Source organism: Aspergillus pseudonomiae (assembly GCF_009193645.1).
Source record: "Aspergillus pseudonomiae strain CBS 119388 unplaced genomic scaffold BDV37scaffold_8, whole genome shotgun sequence".
Classification (NCBI taxonomy): Eukaryota; Fungi; Ascomycota; class Eurotiomycetes; order Eurotiales; family Aspergillaceae; genus Aspergillus; species Aspergillus pseudonomiae.
In genome coordinates, this window is record NW_022476000.1 from 351,564 (window position 1) to 371,408 (window position 19,845).

Below are 19,845 nucleotides of genomic sequence, written 5' to 3' on the forward strand. Positions count from 1 at the left end.
AAAAAAAAAAAAAAAAAAAAAAAAAAAAAAAAAAAAAAAAAAAAAAAAAAAAAAAAAAAAAAAAGAAAAAAAAGAAAAAAAACAAAGGAAGGAACAAGGTTAAGCCTGTAAAAGGTCGTGCGAGATCTTGATACGGGCCAGTGGATCTCGGCCCCAAAGCCAGCAGGGCGCTATGCGGGCCGGCGCGACGAACTACAGCCACCAGGATCGCATTCTCCGTCAATGTCTGGCAGCCGTCGAGTTTAGCGTATGTATTTACTCCACAATTGCAATGTCGTGTACTCCGGAGTAATTTGAGAAAGCGGCGCTGCCGACGCGAAACTTGAAAGGGCAATACCTACTGGGCTCCTCCCCATGTGCCCTTTTTCTCCCATGTCCTTTGGGAGCCACGCCCAGATGAACCACCAGAGACGGTCGGCATGGGAAGGTCAATTGAAGGGCGGGATGGCGAAGGCTTATCGCATATGACAATTGCTGTACGGGTCATCGTGTTGGTTCTGGCAATTGCAACGACATTGGTGTGTATGCTTCGGGTAGGTTTGACACTTCTGTCGCGGAAGAAGTGCGCTGAGATATGATAGATATACTTGCGCAAGTTCGTTATAAAACGATTCGGACTCGATGACTGGTTGGTACTGTGTGCTCTTGTGAGTTCAGTGTGGAAATACACCGCTAGTGTGAGGTTGCTGATAATTTAGATCGGAGTAAATTTGTTCTCTGCGCTTGCGTATACCATCACGTACTATGGGCTGGGACAGGATTTACAGAACGTATCCGTCGATGACTTGGCTGTCTTCCTCACAGTCAGTATAACTGGCAGTTCAAACTCATCAACCTAGACTAACGCTCGCAGCTCGAATATGCCTCGCAATGCGCCTACCTTGTGATTGCAGCAGCAGTCAAAGCCAGTCTACTCGTGTTCATCATGCGCCTCTTCCCAACTCGGTTCATCCAGGTTGCCGGAAAGTCCCTCCTGCTATTTATCGCTGTTTTCACAATATCTGGCACTCTGGCCCTGGTGTTTCAATGTCGGCCTGTCCAGGCAGCTTATGATAAGACCATTCCCAATGCCAGCTGCTACCCGACTGAGACCTCATATGCCATTCTGATGATGCAGGGAGTCATCATGTTTGTACTTGATGTGATGATACTTGTGCTCCCAATGCGACCAATCTGGAAATTGCAAATGCCGTTAAAGAAGCGGTTACTTGTCATAGGGCTGCTATGTGTTGGTCAGTAACCAGCTAAGATGATGGAGCCAACGGGTACTGATGAAGGGCCAGGGTTTACCGCATGCATCGCCGCTCTTGTGCGATTCTCAACTCTTAAATTTACCAACGACACAACGAACTTCACCTGTGAGTGCTTCGCCATACCCCTTTTAAACGGACCATGCTGATCCACCAGACTCGGCCTCGACATCCCTTATCTGGATGGAAGTCGAGTTCAACCTCGGCCTCATGTCGGGATCTCTGTCCTCCCTACGGAAACTCTTTAAGATTCATGCACCATTTAGTTCTGCCGATGCCTCTCAAGGGGAATCAAGCCAGTCCGCAAGCCTCGAACCCCCCAGATCCCGACACAGCCGCCTCAAGGGCGGGATCACGAAGAAGACAGAAATCATAAGAGTATATGAAACAAGTGAGAGCCAGGAGCATATTGCCCCGATGAATAAGATTGGGTGAAACGACCAATACTACCAATGCATATGAGGCGAGGGCGAATTCAACGAATCTTTGAGGCGGTACAGGACCTGGTCGCGCTTGGGAATTTGGAATTTATATCTGTTACCCATATTTTTCAGACAGTCGAATTACTTACTGTCACGAGTTTAGGGAAGATCCGGTTCCTATCAAACAGACCAATTCCATAGAAGTCATGTTCAATGTTGGGGAAGTTTACCCGTGACGTCAAGCTCAATGCATTAATTTATACATTTATGGATGCTTCCATTAAATTTATCCGCACATGGCACTGCCAAGAATGACCGCACAGCACGCTGGGCAACATTGGCTATCTCAAGGGAAAGCTGGTATGTTTAACGAGATAGCTTGGTCACCGCGCTATCAAGCCTACTATATAGTAGCTCCCCAGTGTACTTCGTCCAAAGCCAATACTCTTCTACGGCGGCATTCTCAATTTTCTGCTGTGATGGCTTGATGGCCGCATCGCATATATCACATCTAGCCTGTAGATGTGGCCTTTCTTTGTCAAGCCGCATGTGCTCCCAGGCACGATTGTTCGTGTCCTGTTGGCGTTCCTGAAGAGCACGACTCAGCGCACCCTTCCGTCCAGCCTGCGCGGCCTCCTCCTGTATGCGTCGCGCTGCGATCTCTAGAACGCCCGTACTAAATTGGTTGACTCTGGAAAAGCTACTCCACCCGTAGTAGTATCGACTCCTGCACCCATCGGCTGTACCTTTGCCCCGAAGTCAGGCTCACCGGTGTGTCCTGAAGAACACGTGTGAGGTTTGTTAGCAACCCTACATGTCCATTACTGCACGCAAAGAGTCCTCGTTTCAGTTCGTGTGTCAGAGTCTCAGTCATATTTGAGCTTAAGGCAGCGGGTGCGAAACGGCCGACCACGTCCTGCCTCATCCTCGCTAAGCAGTAGACCAACTGGCCTCCAACGTGGTGGGCTCAGGTCCAATGCTACCTTCAGGATGTAAGGAAATTTACTGTTCGGGGGCAAAGTTGATCGGAGTTTCCGCATGCTCTTTCCCGCCAAAACCCATGAATCCCCTGTGCGGTGAGCCACAAGACATAAATAGAATTATGAATGAGCCAGTACCAAGCAGCTCGACACTTTCGAAGAACTCTGACCAGAGGTTATCATGCCAGTATAACAACTGAGCTTCATCTAGAAGTAAATAAGATGAGTAGTTGAGCCAGTTGCGGCCGTGTGCGCCGGTGTTCTTCTCTAAACGCGCGGCCCAGCCTATATCATAGACACTTTGTGGCCATCCTGAAAGGCAGTAAATAGGCTTCTCCTCGCCATATATCCTGAGCAGTTCATTTGCTACAAGACGCATCAAAGTAGTTTTTCCCGATTCCGTGGTACCAGCAATCGCTGCATAAAGCCAACCCATACACCCGCTCTGCCTCTTCTCTGGTTTTACCCCTTAATTTATTGATAAAGCTTTCTGGTGATAGCACAAGGTGGCACGTTCATCAAAAGTTTGCGAACTGGGTAGGTCTTAGCACAACAGAGGCATGGTAGCTCGTTTCAATTCTAGCTCGGACTGCGCCTCGCAGCAACAAATGTGTAAGATGTGCGCAGGTGTCGACTTTGAACGATGTCGAAGAACATCTTATCTATAGATCTAAGATTCATAAATGGCGACACGCCTAATCTCGGCGTCATGACAATGGGTCCGGTGATGTGTTCACCCGATCATAAAAGGCGGTAGTTCTGTAGGGATCAACACTTAGAACGCTGTCACCTTTTCTTTTAGAGTGGATTGTTTACCAAAGAGGAAAGAGCCGCTGGGAAATAAGTTCCAGATGACCGGCTACGGGAAGGTGCGTTCGCAATCATGCTGAAGTCGCAAGGATGATAACTAGCCATCTTGTTTCGTGCTGAGAGCAAGAAGGTTAGCCACCCTCATTAACTAATTCTAGGGTACCGTGACCAGATCAGAAGTTCCCGCTTAGACCGCGACTTAGGAAGAGCCATCAGACATTCCCTCCAGATGCCGAAGGTCATAGTACATCGATGTTAGAATTATCGATGATATGACACTATCATCCCGTAGCTCAAGCAGCCATAATCTCCCCCTAACTTCTCTTATGTTTGAAGCTGAGGTCTTGAATATTGCCCCTTCTATAAAAGAAATATTATATATAAGACATCTCTTTGGAAAAAGAAATAATGTTTTCAATTCTCTCTGTAGAGATCACAAGTATAGGTATTTCTTATAGTTTCTGATCCCTTTGTAGGAGAGGCAGATAAGCTTTATATAGATTATTAATATTCAGTGTTATTCCAGATAGAATGTGGATCTCGTCGCATAATGGATCATAAATATGTGATAACTGTACATAAGTATCATAGACTATTCAGGAGTAGGAAATATCGCAAATTCCATGTCGCCAAGTTTAGATGCGGCGTAAGAACTAGTGGTTTTCTTTTCTTTTCTTTCTTCTCCCTTCTCCTTGTTGGCTGGGGAGAAGACGGAATTGACACAAACTCCAACGAGCCAAACGCCGTTATATGCCTGAGAAGGACCAATAAAGCCCAATGCGTCGATTCGTTCAAATAGTTGACAATAAAGGCATCTTTCATCCTCAATGATATCAGTACATAGTGACGCGCGCCTTGCAGTCACAAATAATCGTTGCTCAATTCGAAGGGGAAAGAACTAGCTTTCGTGAAGCTATGCACTTCTAAGCATCTTTGCCGGTAAGCCGCTTTCTCTCGCCCGACTCGCGGGACAAATCATCCTCATCATCTGACCATTTGTCTCCATCCTCGCCGACGGCAAAGATGGTTTCTCCATCAAGGGACTCCCGATGGCGCGGTGCAGCCGGGACGGGTTTAGGGGGCACAGGCGAGAGATCACGGCGCTGTTCATGGGCAGAACTTTCTGGGATACCACCAAGCGCATCTTCCTCGTCCAATTCGCTGTTGAATGATCGGATCTCAAACCCATCATCATCTTGAGCAATCTGTAGATCATATCAGTACAATCATTCGTATTTTCCTTTCTTTATGTTGGAATAATGCCGTACCTCATCACTCATTGCAAAGCGCCTGTTGTTGGCAGTGGGGCGCCATAAGTAGGCGACAAATCCGATGTCAAACAGGTAGACCAGATTGAGCCAACCATCCAACACGAACCACCGACTCTTCCAATGTTCTGGTACAAAGCTTGCTTCGCTGCGGCCGGCAAAGGCAATTGAATTGATGAAAAAGAAGCCGAATATCACGATGATGCTGCCCAAGATGCACCACCACAGCTTCTTGTACATCAATGCTTTGACCTTTTGCTTCCTGTCGATAAGATCTTTCATGGTTGCATTCAACGAATTCAGAGTCCACACATAAAAGGCAGTCAAGGTGCCCGCAAGTGGCAACACAATAAGAAGAACAAGGGGACCAGCACTGTCTGGCGTTATTGATAGACTTGCAACAGCGTAGATGACGGCGAAAATAAAGTGGGCGATAGCGAGGACGCGAACGTAGATCATGGCCCGACCGAGGGAAGGCTTGACAACACCATATCCCATACACACAATAAGAAGCAAGAAGAATGAGAAAGCATTCCGGCCCGCATTAAGCACGGCTACAATGACCATTAGTACCTTTGCACCAACGTTCAGGCCGTGTCGGTTCTGATAGTCTGCACATTGTTAGAGAGCAAGTATCTAGACTGTATATCGGCTTCAACATACCATAGAAGCCCCAGGTCATCAACTGTTCTACAATCAGGAAGACCAATATAGCAGTGATATAATTCTGCACAGGTACTGTCGTGGGTCAGTAATTGTCGTGGTAGATGGATGAAGTCGCTTACAGATGTCGTGGCGATTTTGTACATATAGGAAAGCCCAGAACCTATGTCCAATCAGTATAGACTTCAAGAAATTGCAGTAAATTTGCATGAACATACACCCCAACAAGAGCGTAAACGATAGTCAAGCCGCCGTAAAATGGGAGCTTGGCGATCTGCGCAGCCGGAAGTTCACCATACGCGTTTCTGAACTCGACGACGGCTTTGTAGTCCCGTCCCGAGTATCCATAAGTGCTCACACAGTAGAATCCTGTTTTCTTCACGGGGTAGTTGATTGCGGTAGGATTATTCAAGTGGATCGCCTGAGTTACAATTGTGAATTCGGACTCGCTTGCGTTCGGGGCAAGGATGAAGGAGCCAATATCGCCAGGCTCGCAGAGCTTGTCATTGACACTCTTTTCGTCGCAAATAGTTTCCTTCTCCTATGATGTTTATCAGCTGGTTGATATCTCCATGGATGGTGAAAGAAGTGTACATCGGCATCATCCGATACTGCTCTTCCAATTAGAGCTTCGTCGGACCATTCAAAGATCACCAAGCTGACGAGAGGGTCACTATCGCCAGTGTCGCCATCACGAACAAATTTAGTCAATATGAAGGGCTCAACATCTCCGCCCCAGGCTTTGCGACTGTACATTCCCGAACATCGCTGCCTATGAGCTTCATCCTGTGTCTATATAAAAGATCAACTGTTAGAACTTGCAGCTTGAAATATCCTTCTGATGTTTAGCGCACCAATTCCACTTCATTTGCGAGTGCACGACCCGCCAGCAAGGCAGTTAAACAAAAGGCCTGGAGCCAGCCTTTCATCTTGATCGCTAGAAAAGGAGCTAACAGATGGTAGTACTAAGCGCGCTCCGGAGATGCCGAAAGCTAATGGTTCTCTTACAACCACAGGATCATGAGAAAAGTAAAGGGAGGATAATATAGGTGGAAGGAGAGAGAGAAGGGAGAATAATGGGTTCCGAAGAAACAGCCGACACTTTTGTTCGCAGCTCCGACCTGGTTGGGTAAGGCGGTAGGGATTCGTGGCTACCTTGCACTTGAGATGGAGAAGCCGCGTGTTGATGTCCCGCCGATACCATAGTAGTATTATCTAAGCCCGTTTCTCCGAGTAAACTATAAATGGAGCAAAGCCTAGGAATGTCACCGCCAACGGGATTTCTGCCTCTTGCCGGAATTTTGCCTCTGTCCGATAACAGATACAAACCAAAGAACCACAAGAGCAACCCCGACACAGTGGTATAAACAGAAATGCCTGGCAAAGAACTGTTGGACCCTTGCGTCGACTGCCGCGATGTAGAAGCTATTCTGACATTGCGGCGGCGGCGTTTATGCAAGTACGAATTTTATCTACTCTCCAAGTGGGGTTACTGCAAATACTAACCGGCTCTTTCTCTGTGCAGAGACTGTTATATTAAATTCGTGTCATACAAAGTCTTTAAGCGCATGGAAAATTATCGCCTGAATAAAGGTTTCGCAAAAGATAAGCCCTGCAAGCTGCTCTTTCCTCTTTCTTACGGTCTCTCCTCCTCGGTGCTGTTGCATATGTTGCATGCTCAGCTTGAAGTTCAGCGCTCGAAAATACACGCCTCCCCGGGCTTTGATTTACATGTGCTTGTAATAGAGCCTTCGAGTATCTCGCCCTCGAATCCTGCGCATGATGAAGGTTTCGAGTTGGCTCAGAAATACTTCCCTTTGTGTTCCTTTACCAAGGTTCCGTTTCACAGTATCTTCGACCTAGTCCCCGATTTCAAGGAAACCATGTCCCAATTTGCTGGCAAAGGATTCGAGGATGATCCTTCGTTGTCGGGTGCAGAGCGCCTTGATGCCTTCCGCTCGTGTATCGCAACGTCAACCTCTAAGGCTGATGTCGATTATATCTTGATGAACCAGCTGATCGTGGCCTTCGCAAAGCAAATGGATTGCCAGGCAGTGATTTGGGGAGACTCAGATAGTAGACTTGCTGCGAAAACACTTGCCAATGTTGCTAAGGGACGCGGTTCTTCAGTAATTTGGCAGGTCTCCGACGGAATGTCCCCGTTTGGCCTGGAGTTCAACTTCCCCCTGCGGGACTTGTTTACGGCGGAATTGAGAGATTATGCCAGTTTCTTCCCGGAACTCACCCAACTTATTGTACCAGATGAACCACTTTCAGAAAATACTTTAACCAAGAATTTGTCCATCGACGAGCTCATGATGCGGTACGTACTGACGCAGGGCGAGAAATACCCCGGTGTCATGTTGAACGTGACGAGGACGGCCAATAAACTCGACGTCTCACAAATGCCAACCAATCTGTCCCCTTGCGCTTTTTGCGGTGCTCCTTTGATGAATGAAGTAGAAGGTGGACACACTCAATTCTGCTACGCATGCGCTCGGTCACGTCCAAGTACAAGCTCGTAATGGGGCTCTGCAAAATTCGTGATCCATTATTGACCAAACTAAGACGAAAAGCATCATATATTACCTAAGGTATATGTGACGACCAACGCCTATAAAGACAAATTCGCAAAAATGGACCCCTGTGTCTTCATAAATATCGATTGTTACGTACGGTTCTGAGAGTTGTCGACGACTCCAGCTTCGAGGTCATGCTCCCGATGGGAGGCTCCACCGAACCATTTGGTATGCTTTCGGTTGTCGTGGGATTGATGTGCTGGCTCATTCGTTGCTTGGCGGGTCTTACTGCGATGCCTGCTGCGATGCCTGCTGTGATGTCTATGGCTTTCGCGCCTTGAAGGACCATCCACCATCATCTGGTCATATTTGTCAAATTCGTCGGGCAGACTTGGATCTGTATCATTCTCTTGACGTCTTCGCTGTTTCGAAAGCGCCTTGGCTCCCTTCTCCCTCAAATGTTTCTCCAGCATAACAGCATTTCTTGTGTTACACTTGTACATGGCGTCGGCAAGATCCCCCACGAAGGGCACGAGACCGATGGCGAAGTCAATAATGACATTGATCAGCATCATCATTCTGAGGCGTGTCGGAAGCCCCCCGTCGATCTTCTCGCACGTATTTACCACCATCATCGCAAGTGCTGCATCGACAGCATCGCCGGCACTAACCAAGACCACAATTAGTATTATTAAACTACACAGCTGGGCCAGTACTTACAATGGGATCAAGCCAATCACACTGCCCCAGCCAAATCGGATGCCACACAGGCTGAACAGACACAAGTCTAGTCTATATGCCCTGCGTTTCACTTGGGTAAGGACTTTCTGATCATTTTCAGACAGACCCGGTGGTACTGCCTTGCGCCGCTTTTGAGTCTTTTTGCCGAATACGCGGTGCAGACGTGAGGCCGGAACTTCCTCGAAATATGGATCCTATGATGTATATGTTTAGCCAACCTTTGTATTGAGAGAGTATGGGAGGCGCAGCGGACAGCTCACCTCTGTTCCAAAATGGTTTCGTGCCGATTCTGCTAGAATTCTTTTCCCGACTAAAGACACGAGTGGGCCTGACATGATTTTGCAACCAGATTGTAGATAAATGATTGTACCCCGTGAGCTTGCGGCAGGAAGCCTTGTGTCGAATGTCCGGGTGTATTTCCGTCAAGACCGTAAGAAGGCGACTATATATACAGATTCTTCTTAAGAGACGAGATCGGGTAACACCTAAGGGTAGGAATATTTAATCCAAGGGGGGCTCGAAGCGAACATTTAAGCTCTAGCCAAGACAGTTGTTGTTCATGCGTGGGCTTTTAATCATTCCTGTTCCCATGGGCATGGCCCGTGTGAGGACGTCATCCCGCAGTTTGCAAGTTCCACCCGAATCCATTACATAATTACATAATGCCACCGATGATCACACACTAGCCACATCGCCACACATGTGGCGCACGGGCATGCCGCATTGGGCTTTCATTGGGCAGCACCGCCACAGATCGAGCGGGCTGCGATTCAGCTCTTGCTTCCTCGCTGTTCTTGTCTTCGTTACGTTGAGGACAACTCAATACCTGTCTATCTCAACCACCTTCCTCATTCTCGATTTTCCAGTCGTTTGGTTCGCCGATCGACAAACTATTGGTTTGTTCCCGTCAGCGCCTTATCTCCTCTGCAGCCACTGTACGCTTCAGGGTTGGCGCTTTGCCAAGCACCCTTCCTTGAAGCTGCATCATCGCTGTGCTGTCCCCTCCAACCCATCCTCTCACTCCGCGTCCCAGACTTCGGACACCTTCACTCCCCTTCCCACCTAGGCTGAGTTGAAATGCTTGGGTACGTCGCACAATATGACAGAAACAAAGATGCATTTAGAAGATTGTAAGCCTGCTACCCTTCATTTCTGACTTGGGATGGGTCTTCATTGGCCACCACAATACCGAGACGGCTGATCTCTAATAGGGCTGGATGACCTGTGTGTCCGCTTCATTATAAACTTGCCCCGTGAAGAGCTCGAATCGGTCGAACGTATATGTTTCCAGGTCGAGGAAGCACAATGGTTCTACGAGGATTTCATCCGGCCGTTGGACCCGGCTCTTCCTTCACTGTCCTTAAAAGCTTTCGCCTTGCGTATCTTCCAACACTGTCCGTTAATGTCCCAATGGTCACACTATCATCACATCACGGCATTCTCGGAGTTTCTGGCATATAAGACTCGTGTTCCGGTGCGCGGGGCTATAATGCTTAGCCAAGACATGGACGAAGTAGTTTTGGTCAAAGGCTGGAAGAAGGGTGCCAATTGGAGTTTCCCACGAGGCAAAATCAACAAAGACGAAAAGGATCTAGACTGCGCTATTCGCGAAGTCTATGAAGAGACCGGCTTCGATGTTCACGAAGCTGGACTCGTTAAGAACGAAAAAGACGTCAAGTTCATTGAAATTACTATGCGAGAACAGCACATGAGATTATATGTCTTTCGTGGGGTACCTCGCAATGCTCACTTTGAGCCGCGCACTAGAAAAGAAATCAGCAAGATTGAATGGTACAATTTGTCGGAGCTGCCAACGTTGAAGAAGAGTAAGCAACAAGATCAGGGCTTGGCTGTTGCAAACGCGAATAAATTTTATATGGTCGCACCGTTCATGCACCCGCTCAAGAAATGGATCGCACAGCAGAAGAAGCTCGACACGAAGATGCAAGCGGGTGTGACTCAAGTGTTACAGAATGAGGGAGAGATGTCGATGGATGAAGGTTTTGCGGCGCCCAGTCAGTCTCTAGGACTGACTACTTCTAGCGACCTGCCCGAGGTTGCGCCATCTCAGGATGCCTCTGCCCACCTCAAACGCCTCTTGAACATCAATGACGCTGTTCAGCAAATTCCGGCTCCCTCTATCGATACATTACCAGCTAACGCCTCTAAATCCAATGCTCTTTTAGAGCTTTTGAGAAGTGGCTCCTCCCGTGGGCCCACTCCACAGGCCCTGAGCAATGAGCAAACGTCGCCAACACATGCTATTACTGCAGCAATGACTCCTCAACACCCACCTTATCCTGCTCCGACCTTGTTCCCAGGCTTTCCTGTGCAAGGTCCAAGCGCACAGCCTGGTTATCTCGGACAATTTTCGCCACGGCAACCGCCTAGCGCATTATCTCATATACCACATACAAACAACCATGTCCTTGATCAGCATATGCCTCATCGGTCATTGGCCCAATCATCTCCGGCGGTGAATCAGCATAGCCGTCCAGCTGGGTATGGTGGAATAGATGCTTATACTTCGCGCCACATCTCTACTCAACCCTACAACGACGCGCATGTGCCGTCAAATCAAGCACCTACGGCCCCTTATCAGCAGACTGGAGACCCGTTTTCTCAACCAGCTCAGCCCCCTCAAGTTCCAGGAGCGAGTGTACCGCCTGCCAGTAAGCTACCGCCTCCGAAGCTCACAAGCCACTCATTAGCGCTATTGAGTGTCTTCAAGGATGAATCCTCGAAGACGCCTAAGACTTCTCATGCATCTTTGACACCACAGCCAGAGCAGGTGCCCATGAGTGGGCGCAAGTCGTCGCAGCATCAGGACCAATTGTTAAGCCTCTTGAGAGGTTCTCCAGTTACCTCTGGTTCGACACCAGCCGAATTAGCAGGCCATGCAAACTCTCCCACTAAAAAGCAGATTCTACAACGGCCACGTGATTCTAGCCCTACCCAACAGGCACTTACTTACGTGAGTGCGGTACCAAAGAGGAATTCCTTGAATTCAAGCGCCGCATCTAGATCTGTGCATCCACCACAGCCTGAGGCAACTGCTAAGCCACCAGGTAAAAAGAACCAGAATATTCTGAATCGAAAGAACAAGGATCGACAGCCACAAGGCCTCTCTTCACCCATTACAATTTTAGCTAGACCCCAATCCGCTAAGAGAGAGCAATCACCTAATCCAGCAGTGGCATCATCTTCGAGGACTTCGTCCCGTACCCGCAAGGATAGCAAGCCGAAAACCTCGGAACCCCCGAAGCCTTTCCAGCCACAAATCTTACGCCGTTCTCAAAACTTGGACCATATACTTCCTGTACGGACCAAGGAACCACACCATTCAGAACAGCAAGATGGTCCTCAGATTTCAAGCACCGAACGGGAGGCAAGCAATTTTGATCGCCGACCAAGTCAATCCGCTGCTCAAAAAGAGACTCTTCTCTCCCTTTTTGGCAAACAACCAGTATCACCAGGCGTTTCGCCCGCAGTTGATCTCAATGTCCACATCTCCGGATCAAAGCCAGTAACATCATCCGTTGTCAGTCCGCTATCGCCTCTTAATCTCCCCACTCCAGTTGGGATGAGTGGAGAATCTCCCGCGCCAGAAGATAATGGCAGCCTGAATGCGAGAGTGTCTTCGCCAGACAACAAGGCTTTCTTGCTTGGATTTTTGCAAGGGGTTGCCAAGGGGAACAAGTAGGCGTGCTTGTGCCCGCCATATTCTTGTAGTACTAAGTTTAGCTCTTTATTTGGGCAGGATCCGTGGCGCTTTGGATGGGATAATTTAATAGGCTATATTCTTTATCGTCTCTTGGACTTTTCTGTACGTAATGAGTGGTCAATCGTAAGGACCTAGTGGAGTGTAGTATAAATATATTCTGCCGCGTGCCACCGCCCGGTGATTGATATCATCGTCCATGGAGCTTTAGTTGATTTGTAAACTTTCTCCGCAGCTACATCCACTTTCTAACAGTGCCATCCGATGACAATGATGCGGCCCAGCCCATCTGTCCGCACGTTATGTGCTAATTGCTCGAAAAACGCCCGGCTCTTCTCAACCACCGCCCATCCACGCTCGCAGCAGAAGAGCGATGCCACTCCAGCTTCCCCGCCGCAAGCCGGTTATGCTCGCCTTACGAACCGAAGCCTGATTTCCATCACAGGGGTCGATAGTACCACCTTCCTTCAGGGGCTTATTACCCAGAACATGTTAATAACGAACGACTCAAACCGCGCAACCCGTCGAACTGGATCTTATACCGCCTTCCTCAACTCTCAAGGTCGAGTGCTGAACGATGCTTTTCTGTACCCGCTCCCACAAGCAGACCTTGCGTCGCCCGATGAACCAGCATGGCTCATCGAAGTCGATAAGAACGAAGTGGCGAGTCTCATGAAACATTTAAAGAAACACAAGCTTCGTGCAAAGCTAAAGCTACGTGCTCTCGAAGACGGCGAACGCACGGTGTGGGCCTCATGGAAGGAACATGAACAACCCCGCTGGGCCGCATATAATCTTGAAACCCCATCCTCGTCTCCTTTCTCACCATCGTCCTCGATCGCCGGCTGCGTTGATACAAGGGCTCCCGGGTTCGGCTCCCGCCTCATCACTCCGGGTGCGGAGGATCTCCGGACTCATGTTCCTGATGAGACTCAGATTGCCGGTTCGGAGGTGGGTCTTGGAGCCTATACCGTGCGCCGAATGCTGCACGGTATTGCCGAAGGCCAGTCTGAGATTATTCGTGAATCAGCGCTCCCGTTGGAGTGCAATATGGATATGATGAAGGGAATTGACTTCCGCAAGGGCTGCTATGTGGGCCAGGAGCTTACGATCCGCACCCATCACACGGGTGTTGTACGGAAGCGTATTCTACCCGTGCAGTTATATACAGGAGATCAAAGTGTTCTTGATTCCGCTGGGGCTCCCGTGTATGATCCTACTGCGGAGTTGCCTCTACCTCCAAGCGCAGCGAATATGTACAAGATCAGTGCACGAAAAGCGCGTAGTACGGGCAAGTTCCTCGGTGGAGTTGGTAACATCGGTCTTGCCTTGTGCCGGTTAGAGATGATGACTGATGTTACTCTTACTGGCGAGCGCACCCAGTATAGCCCTGAGCAGGAGTTCAAAGTGTCATGGGATGCGGCAGAAGAAGGTTCATCAGAACACCAGGGGCCTGGAGAGGTCAAGGTCAAAGCCTTTGTGCCTTCTTGGACGAGAGATTTCATCCTCAATGGAGGAGTGAAGAACAACACCCGTAGTCGTGAGGCCGAACAAGGCCATCGAGCACGGGAGTTCCTAGAGCAATTAGAAGAAGAGTCGCTCCGGCAGAAAGAGTAATAGATCTTTGTATGATATAGCATATGTATAGTAACGACCATGTATCATAGCACAGCAATCAAGCAAAATGTGTTCCATATGATGAAGGGGTATCTCTTGTGCTAATTAGTCTATCTATACATAATCCCCACAACGCCAGCTATTTGTCCGGTTGAGTTCAGCCGCAGGCTAGAGGGAGAGCCTGTAAGACTGATGCCCAACATATGCGGTTATAGTAATAAAAAAAAGGTAGCCTGTGTACAAGAGAAACATGGTAAACTAAGCGTTGGTTTCAGCGGCCGCGGCCTCGGCGGCATCTGCAGCCTCGTCTTCTTTCCGAAGCTGCTCCTCAAGAGCTTTGCGCTCCTTCTCCCGCTGCGCAGTCTTTAGTCGCATTAATGTCACTTCTTCCATGCTAGGGGTATTTGGGCCGTTAGTCGACGAACTAGGGGTTGGCTTAGCTGAACCAGTTACGGCTGCAGCAGAAGCGAATGAACCAAAAGACGGCGCTTTGCCGGGCTTTTTGCCATCTGAGCCCGTCGTCTTGACTCCAGGGAAGTTAAATGCAGGCCTGGGAGGCGCAGCTGCCATCTTTGGCTCACTTTTCTCTGCGGGAGGAGAAGCAGGACGGTTGTCAGATCCTGCCCCTAGGTCAGGTTGGTTGCCAGATGCCCAGAATACAGAGTCAATTGAGCCCCAGTCGCTATCTGTTTGCGCAGCGCCTTGGCGTATCTTCTTCTCACTGTCCAGAACGGCAGCATGCGCACCCACGATGGAAGTAAAGACCACAACGCCCGTTGCGACAGTCTTTTTCTCACGCCTATCTCCAATACGTTGCCGCTTATCCTTGAGCACAACAACACTTTCGACCTTGCCAAATGGAGTGAACAAAGACGTTAAACGATCCTTATCCAAGTCCAAGCCCCTACCTTCACGAACCCAGCGCGCCTTCACAGCTCGTTCGAGTTCCGGCACATTCGCTCCACCTTCCTGCGAGCGATCGACCCGCTGACTACTCTTATCCGCAGCCTTCTGTGCCTCTTCCTCCTCCTGACGCCTCCGCTTCTCCTCGTCATCGGCCTTTTGCTTCAACCGCTCCTCCGCCTCTCGTCGTCGCCGCCGGCCATCCTCCGCAATCCGCTCAATTTCCCGCTGCAGCTTCTCCTCCGCATCATCATCACCTGTCCCACTCATCCACGTCCGTTTCACCCCGCGAGGCGCACCACCCATCGCCGCAGCACCAGCGCGTTCCCTCGCTTCTAGATCTTCTCTCATCTTCCTCTTCGCCGCATCCATCATATCCCGCTCGCGCTGCTTCCGCTGCCGCGCCTCCCGCGCATTATCGTAGAGCTGTCGTATCGATGGATCAGAAAGGACATCGTAGGCAATCTGTAAAGTGTGGAACTTGTCGATGTCTGCAGGTGTGGGGTTCGCGATTTTGTCGGGATGGTATTTAAGAGCAGTTTTTCGGTATGCACGACGAATCTCGCCTTCGGCGGCGGCTGGGGATATGTCTAGCAGGGCATAAAAATCCTGATTGGAGGCGGCGTGCGCCTTGAGATCGTCGTTGGAAGCCATCTTGTTCGAATTTGCTAGAATGTAGCGATATGGGATATGGTGACTTGGGAGGGTATAGAGACTTGCGCTTTATACGCAAGTATTCTTGGGTTACCCCTATTTGATTTTCGAGTTACAGCTGAGGTGAAGGGGATTGAGATGTAATGTTGTGGAATGACTTGGGAAAATAAATGATGGTATTCATTGGCGGAGGCGGTGGCGGAACTTGAAAATAAAACAAAATAAATAAATTTAAATTATATTGTCCTCCACTAATAGACGGGCAACAAGAAGAAGACTAGATAAATACCAACTCAATGGCAACACTTAGCTATAATCCACTGCAAGTTGCTCGCCTATGAATCTATATCAACTTTCCAGCAGTGCAACTGTTTATTGTACGAGCCATGCTATAGCTATACAATAGCTTCGCACTTCGCGCTCCGCTATTATTGCCGGTCCCCAAGACTTAAATACATTGCTTGCTGAGAGAAATATGTCATCAACGATACCTTGCCGGTTCGATCTGGGAAGTGTGAGGGAAAATATTTGCGAAACCAATTGGATCTTGAACATATCTATGAGGGCAAAGTTTACAATGACTAGGTTAGATCTACTATATCATTGAGGAGTCTACTACCTAGTCAGTCACTGGAGCTGGTGTGGATGCAGGATGTTATTTCAAGATGGAACTTTTTCAGTGCTAAATTGTGAGAGAAGAGAAGAAGACTGCAGCCTAGCAAGTGTCTTCAATTCCAAGTCTTTGTTGTAAAGGTTTTAGAAGATGAACTCAATAACAGTGCTTTAGATGATGTAGACCAAACCACGTGGCTCGGAGCTCCCTCCTACACTCCACTCACACAGTATCAACAATCTACTCACTTGAACATATTTGATCACTGAAGAATCCTCTCAGCAAATATGGACGATGACACCGTCCCTTTCCCAGCACAGCTGGCTCTCGCAATAGCAATCGTCAAGCATAAACCAGCAGACTTGAGTATCAGAGGTAAATAGCATCAAACTACCATGATTGTATCTACTCACTAAAAAACAATAAACCTTACAGATTATATTCTGAACATCAGACAGCATATCAAAGATACTCGAGACGCAGACAAATCCTATACTCATGACAAAGATAGATTCTTCGACAGCGTTTCCTTCTGGCAGCAGGCGTACGAAAAGTCCGAAGCAGAGCAGAGCAAACTAGTAGATCGCATTTACGACCTTGAGAGGCGTAATGAAGCCCTCAGTGCTAGGTTACAGGTCCAAAATACCCCGTTTGAGGCGGAACAGTCGTCGTCGAAGCGAAAGGTAACCGTTGGCGAAAAAGCCACTGGAGGTACAACGGCACGGAAAAGAACCAAGACGCAGATGGGTTCTAAGGGTATATCGGATCATACCTCAGCTCCATGGGATGGACTTGATCGACTTGATTATACGGAGGAGTGTTAGTTTGTTCCGTCGTGCCCGTGTTCTTGTGTGCGGCGCTGACTGGTTCTTGTCTTAGCTATCGGCCCATTCATGAGGCATTATTATACGCTTCAGAAAGTCCTTCAGAAGAAGCCTAATGGCTTGGATATTGTTAAGGCTGCGGTGAATCTCTGCGAGACAACTGCAAATGAAATCTCAAAGGTAGTCTCGGAGAAAAGAGCGGCCCATTGTACTTCGAGTAATAAGGGCTCAACGCGGATTGAAGGGCCGACTACCGCTGAAGTGTTTCGCTGCATGGCATGCGCTTTCCAAGTTCTCTTACGGGCGTTGAAAGCTTTATCTGGAACAGAGAATGTCATACGATATTCCAATCGTGTCATCTACCATATTGTTCGCCTGTATGAAGCAACGATTAATGCTTTAGAGCAACGGTGCAAGGTCAAATCCGACGAGACACAGGCATCCAAGCAAAAATACGCAGCAACCAAAAAGAAGGTCAAAGATAGACAGTTTCCTGAATCCAATATGAACATCGATGATGAGGTTGCTACGCAGATGGCTCGACTGCTAAACACAATGGCCTCCTCCCTTAACCCTGGGTGTCCGAGACACCAGGATTTACTAGAAGGGTTTCTATTCATTTTGCTCAATCGCGTCGGAAAGTTGCTGTGCATGTTCGTCTTTCAGGATCTAAAGCTACGAACTGATCTTCGTGCGGACTCTACAAAGATTCCACTCCCTAGAGGCTTGACAGCACTTGACCTCAACGATAATTCGTTGTGTTCAGCAGAGATGGAGGCGAAGTGTCTAATCTGGCTATTAGAGAGATCATTGGTCGTATTGCATAGTTTTACTTCATCTCCATCGGCATCTCGAGATAGTGACGGAAGCATATTATTTGTGGCAAATATCAAGGAAAGACTACAAAGCACTCTGCTCCAGGCTGTTTTTGGCACAGATTCGACTTGGGGAAAGTCACTCCAGCGACCCGCGCTGACTGATGAAGATCTTCGCAATCTACAACTACCTTCTCAGGACCCTGATCAATCAGTCCCAGACTGGTTCACGCAAGAGGTATGGAAGCTATTAGGATGGGAAATATTGGTGAAAAGCAACGCTTCAAAGCTTTGAATACAGAATTGTAACCAAGTACCACTCTACCAACAAAAGAAATGGCGGTTTCCCATAGAAAGTCCATGGGTGTGTTCTCCATTTGTTTATAGCTATAATTTATAAATATCTGTTCTTTTCTCTCGATAATTCCTAACAGTACTCTGATCGGATATCATTTCAAATCCAGAATCCGAGCTGCATTTCCGCCCAACACAGCGGCAGCTGCATCTCCATCTTTATCGAATGTAGCGTGAATGGCCTTGTAGTTTGTCGTCACACTAGGCCATTCTCCTTCCTTGCTATCCAAGGGAGGGAAGAACGGGTGGTCGGTACCTAGTACTTGGTGAGCGAGATCCACATTTAACTAGTATTGCTCCAACGAAAGATCATACCAAAAAGCAAACGATCTGTTCCAGATGCTGTCATTGCTGCTTGCAAGCCAGCAGTGCCATATACCACAGCATCAAGATATATATTGGTCTTCAAGACATCCCATACGCTTCTTTGAGGACCAGGCACATCACCACCGTTGGCAATGAACTTGCGTTCATGATGGATACAGCTTTCGATCCGTCCTGCAAGGAAGGGAAGCGTGCCTCCAGAATGGGCCAGCAAGATCTTCAGCCGCGGAAACCGATCAAAGACACCGGCCAAAAGCATTCGAGTCACTGCAATTGTCGTTTCAAGGGGGAACCCTAAAGCCAGCGGAAGAACATGGCCGTAGCGATTCATCGCATCCGAGCCACCAAAAGCTTCGTCGGGTAGTCCGTAGTGTGGGTGTAAGAATAGAAGTGATTCAGTATCCTGCAGCGCCCCCCAGACAGGATCCAGTTGGGTATCATCCAGTCCTTTTCCCAACCCGGAGGTTCCCATGATGACCCCACGCAGATGCGGCAAGGTTTTAAGTCTCTTGATTTCGCTCACGACAATGTCAGCGCTAGGAGCACTTAGCGGCAGCGCGCCGAAAGCAAATAGCGATTCCTTCTCGTGTAGCGCCAGGGTTTTGTCTGGGTCTCCAGCCTTGTTAATACGTGCGCATGTGTTTTCAAGATCGTCGTTGATGCGTTGCGCCCATGTTTGCGCTTCTTCAGGTTCAAGAAAATCTAACCAGGGGTTGGCGAGGGAAATCACGCTACAGTTGATTCCATGGCGACGCATGAAGGCCAGCTTCACGTCGATATTCCAATAGGATGAGTCGACTGGACGACCCCGTTCATCGAGGGGAATGGAACTGTCATCATCTGAGGACAGGATAATTAAGCGGGGGTCTGCACCATTAGCTGGATCATGCACATAGGGTACGCTCTTGCGAACACGGAGCATTTCCATATACGCAGGAGGGTAGACATGGGTATGAATGTCGATAATTAGAGGTGGCATGATTTATTCTGCTCTTCTGAGTCCTGCAGCGAGGTGAATGTGTGTCAAGAGAAGGGAAATTGGTACTTTGCTTGTGAGGTTGATGAGGTTGCAATGAAGAGGAGGGGAAGCTGAGGAGTCGATGCATATGAAAATGAGGGCGGGGTTACAGTGTACATCATCTCCAAGATCACTCTTTTCCCAAGAATTGTAAGCATGTTAAATTCTGTTATCATGGCCTGATCAATCTTCAAATCAATAATAGTTGTTATCTGTCCTATGTAGATCCAAGTAAAGAAGATAAGATTAGATACCAACCTATGTGTGTACATAATATTAGGTTGATGTACTATCTTCCCCGCTCTATTGGAAGCAGTATCATTTCACGCAGGTCACGGGGGAGGATCTT

General features: G+C 48.4%; 10 protein-coding genes across 10 annotated transcripts; 6 read left to right on the top strand and 4 right to left on the bottom strand.

Moving 5' to 3' along the window:
• Positions 1-172: 172 nt before the first annotated feature.
• Positions 173-1,685, top strand: BDV37DRAFT_268782 (uncharacterized protein; the record flags this gene model as incomplete). Its single annotated transcript, XM_032084238.1, has 6 exons — positions 173-247; positions 582-647; positions 699-803; positions 854-1,232; positions 1,284-1,358; positions 1,408-1,685. 6 exons carry the CDS (start codon positions 173-175, stop codon positions 1,683-1,685), a joined length of 978 nt encoding a protein of 325 aa, XP_031945352.1.
• An 853-nt stretch (positions 1,686-2,538) lies between these two features.
• BDV37DRAFT_279404 (uncharacterized protein) lies at positions 2,539-3,088 on the bottom strand (the record flags this gene model as incomplete). Its single annotated transcript, XM_032086330.1, has 2 exons — positions 2,539-2,741; positions 2,791-3,088. 2 exons carry the CDS (start codon positions 3,086-3,088, stop codon positions 2,539-2,541), a joined length of 501 nt encoding a protein of 166 aa, XP_031945353.1.
• An 874-nt stretch (positions 3,089-3,962) lies between these two features.
• Positions 3,963-4,373, top strand: BDV37DRAFT_207861 (uncharacterized protein). The gene has a single exon (XM_032079947.1). It carries the CDS (start codon positions 4,013-4,015, stop codon positions 4,259-4,261), a length of 249 nt encoding a protein of 82 aa, XP_031945354.1. The 5' UTR covers positions 3,963-4,012; the 3' UTR covers positions 4,262-4,373.
• On the bottom strand, positions 4,324-6,563 carry BDV37DRAFT_207858 (putative integral membrane protein (Ptm1)). The gene is made up of 7 exons (XM_032079946.1): positions 6,248-6,563; positions 5,988-6,185; positions 5,612-5,934; positions 5,516-5,556; positions 5,394-5,468; positions 4,731-5,341; positions 4,324-4,667 (listed from the first exon to the last, which is right to left on the bottom strand). Exons 1-7 carry the CDS (start codon positions 6,320-6,322, stop codon positions 4,386-4,388), a joined length of 1,605 nt encoding a protein of 534 aa, XP_031945355.1. The 5' UTR covers positions 6,323-6,563; the 3' UTR covers positions 4,324-4,385.
• A 1-nt stretch (position 6,564) lies between these two features.
• On the top strand, positions 6,565-7,990 carry BDV37DRAFT_207898 (uncharacterized protein). The gene is made up of 2 exons (XM_032079948.1): positions 6,565-6,852; positions 6,919-7,990. Exons 1-2 carry the CDS (start codon positions 6,767-6,769, stop codon positions 7,916-7,918), a joined length of 1,086 nt encoding a protein of 361 aa, XP_031945356.1. The 5' UTR covers positions 6,565-6,766; the 3' UTR covers positions 7,919-7,990.
• A 71-nt stretch (positions 7,991-8,061) lies between these two features.
• On the bottom strand, positions 8,062-8,988 carry BDV37DRAFT_279407 (DUF4112 domain-containing protein; the record flags this gene model as incomplete). Its single annotated transcript, XM_032086331.1, has 3 exons — positions 8,062-8,578; positions 8,633-8,847; positions 8,914-8,988. 3 exons carry the CDS (start codon positions 8,986-8,988, stop codon positions 8,062-8,064), a joined length of 807 nt encoding a protein of 268 aa, XP_031945357.1.
• A 299-nt stretch (positions 8,989-9,287) lies between these two features.
• Positions 9,288-12,585, top strand: BDV37DRAFT_207900 (decapping enzyme complex catalytic subunit DCP2). Its single transcript, XM_032079949.1, has 2 exons — positions 9,288-9,783; positions 9,865-12,585. The coding sequence occupies exons 1-2, from the start codon at positions 9,753-9,755 to the stop codon at positions 12,354-12,356; spliced, it is 2,523 nt and encodes an 840-aa protein (XP_031945358.1). The 5' UTR covers positions 9,288-9,752; the 3' UTR covers positions 12,357-12,585.
• Positions 12,586-12,647: 62 nt separating this feature from the next.
• Positions 12,648-13,991, top strand: BDV37DRAFT_279409 (YgfZ/GcvT domain-containing protein; the record flags this gene model as incomplete). Its single annotated transcript, XM_032086332.1, has 1 exon — positions 12,648-13,991. One exon carries the CDS (start codon positions 12,648-12,650, stop codon positions 13,989-13,991), a length of 1,344 nt encoding a protein of 447 aa, XP_031945359.1.
• Positions 13,992-16,448: 2,457 nt separating this feature from the next.
• Positions 16,449-18,095, top strand: BDV37DRAFT_279411 (uncharacterized protein; the record flags this gene model as incomplete). Its single annotated transcript, XM_032086333.1, has 3 exons — positions 16,449-16,536; positions 16,597-16,980; positions 17,041-18,095. 3 exons carry the CDS (start codon positions 16,449-16,451, stop codon positions 18,093-18,095), a joined length of 1,527 nt encoding a protein of 508 aa, XP_031945360.1.
• On the bottom strand, positions 17,961-19,746 carry BDV37DRAFT_239805 (amidohydrolase family protein; the record flags this gene model as incomplete). Its single annotated transcript, XM_032080996.1, has 2 exons — positions 18,470-19,746; positions 17,961-18,410 (listed from the first exon to the last, which is right to left on the bottom strand). Coding segments are annotated over exons 1-2 (1,144 nt in total), but the record flags the coding sequence as incomplete, so codon positions are not given.
• Between the last annotated feature and the right edge of the window lie 99 nt (positions 19,747-19,845).

Bases quoted from the DNA above. Each gene is read 5' to 3' on its own strand.
- BDV37DRAFT_207898 (XM_032079948.1), top strand. From the start codon at position 6,767: ATGCCTGGCAAAGAACTGTTGGACCCTTGCGTCGACTGCCGCGATGTA. The intron at 6,853-6,918 runs GTACGAATTTTA...TTCTCTGTGCAG, and splicing joins CGGCGGCGGCGTTTATGCAA to AGACTGTTATATTAAATTCG.
- BDV37DRAFT_207900 (XM_032079949.1), top strand. From the start codon at position 9,753: ATGACAGAAACAAAGATGCATTTAGAAGATT. The intron at 9,784-9,864 runs GTAAGCCTGCTA...GATCTCTAATAG, and splicing joins AAAGATGCATTTAGAAGATT to GGCTGGATGACCTGTGTGTC.
- BDV37DRAFT_207858 (XM_032079946.1), bottom strand. From the start codon at position 6,322: ATGAAAGGCTGGCTCCAGGCCTTTTGTTTAACTGCCTTGCTGGCGGGT. The intron at 5,935-5,987 runs GTACACTTCTTT...TAAACATCATAG, and splicing joins CAGTATCGGATGATGCCGAT to GAGAAGGAAACTATTTGCGA. The intron at 5,469-5,515 runs GTAAGCGACTTC...GACCCACGACAG, and splicing joins ACAAAATCGCCACGACATCT to TACCTGTGCAGAATTATATC.
- BDV37DRAFT_207861 (XM_032079947.1), top strand. From the start codon at position 4,013: ATGGATCATAAATATGTGATAACTGTACATAAGTATCATAGACTATTC.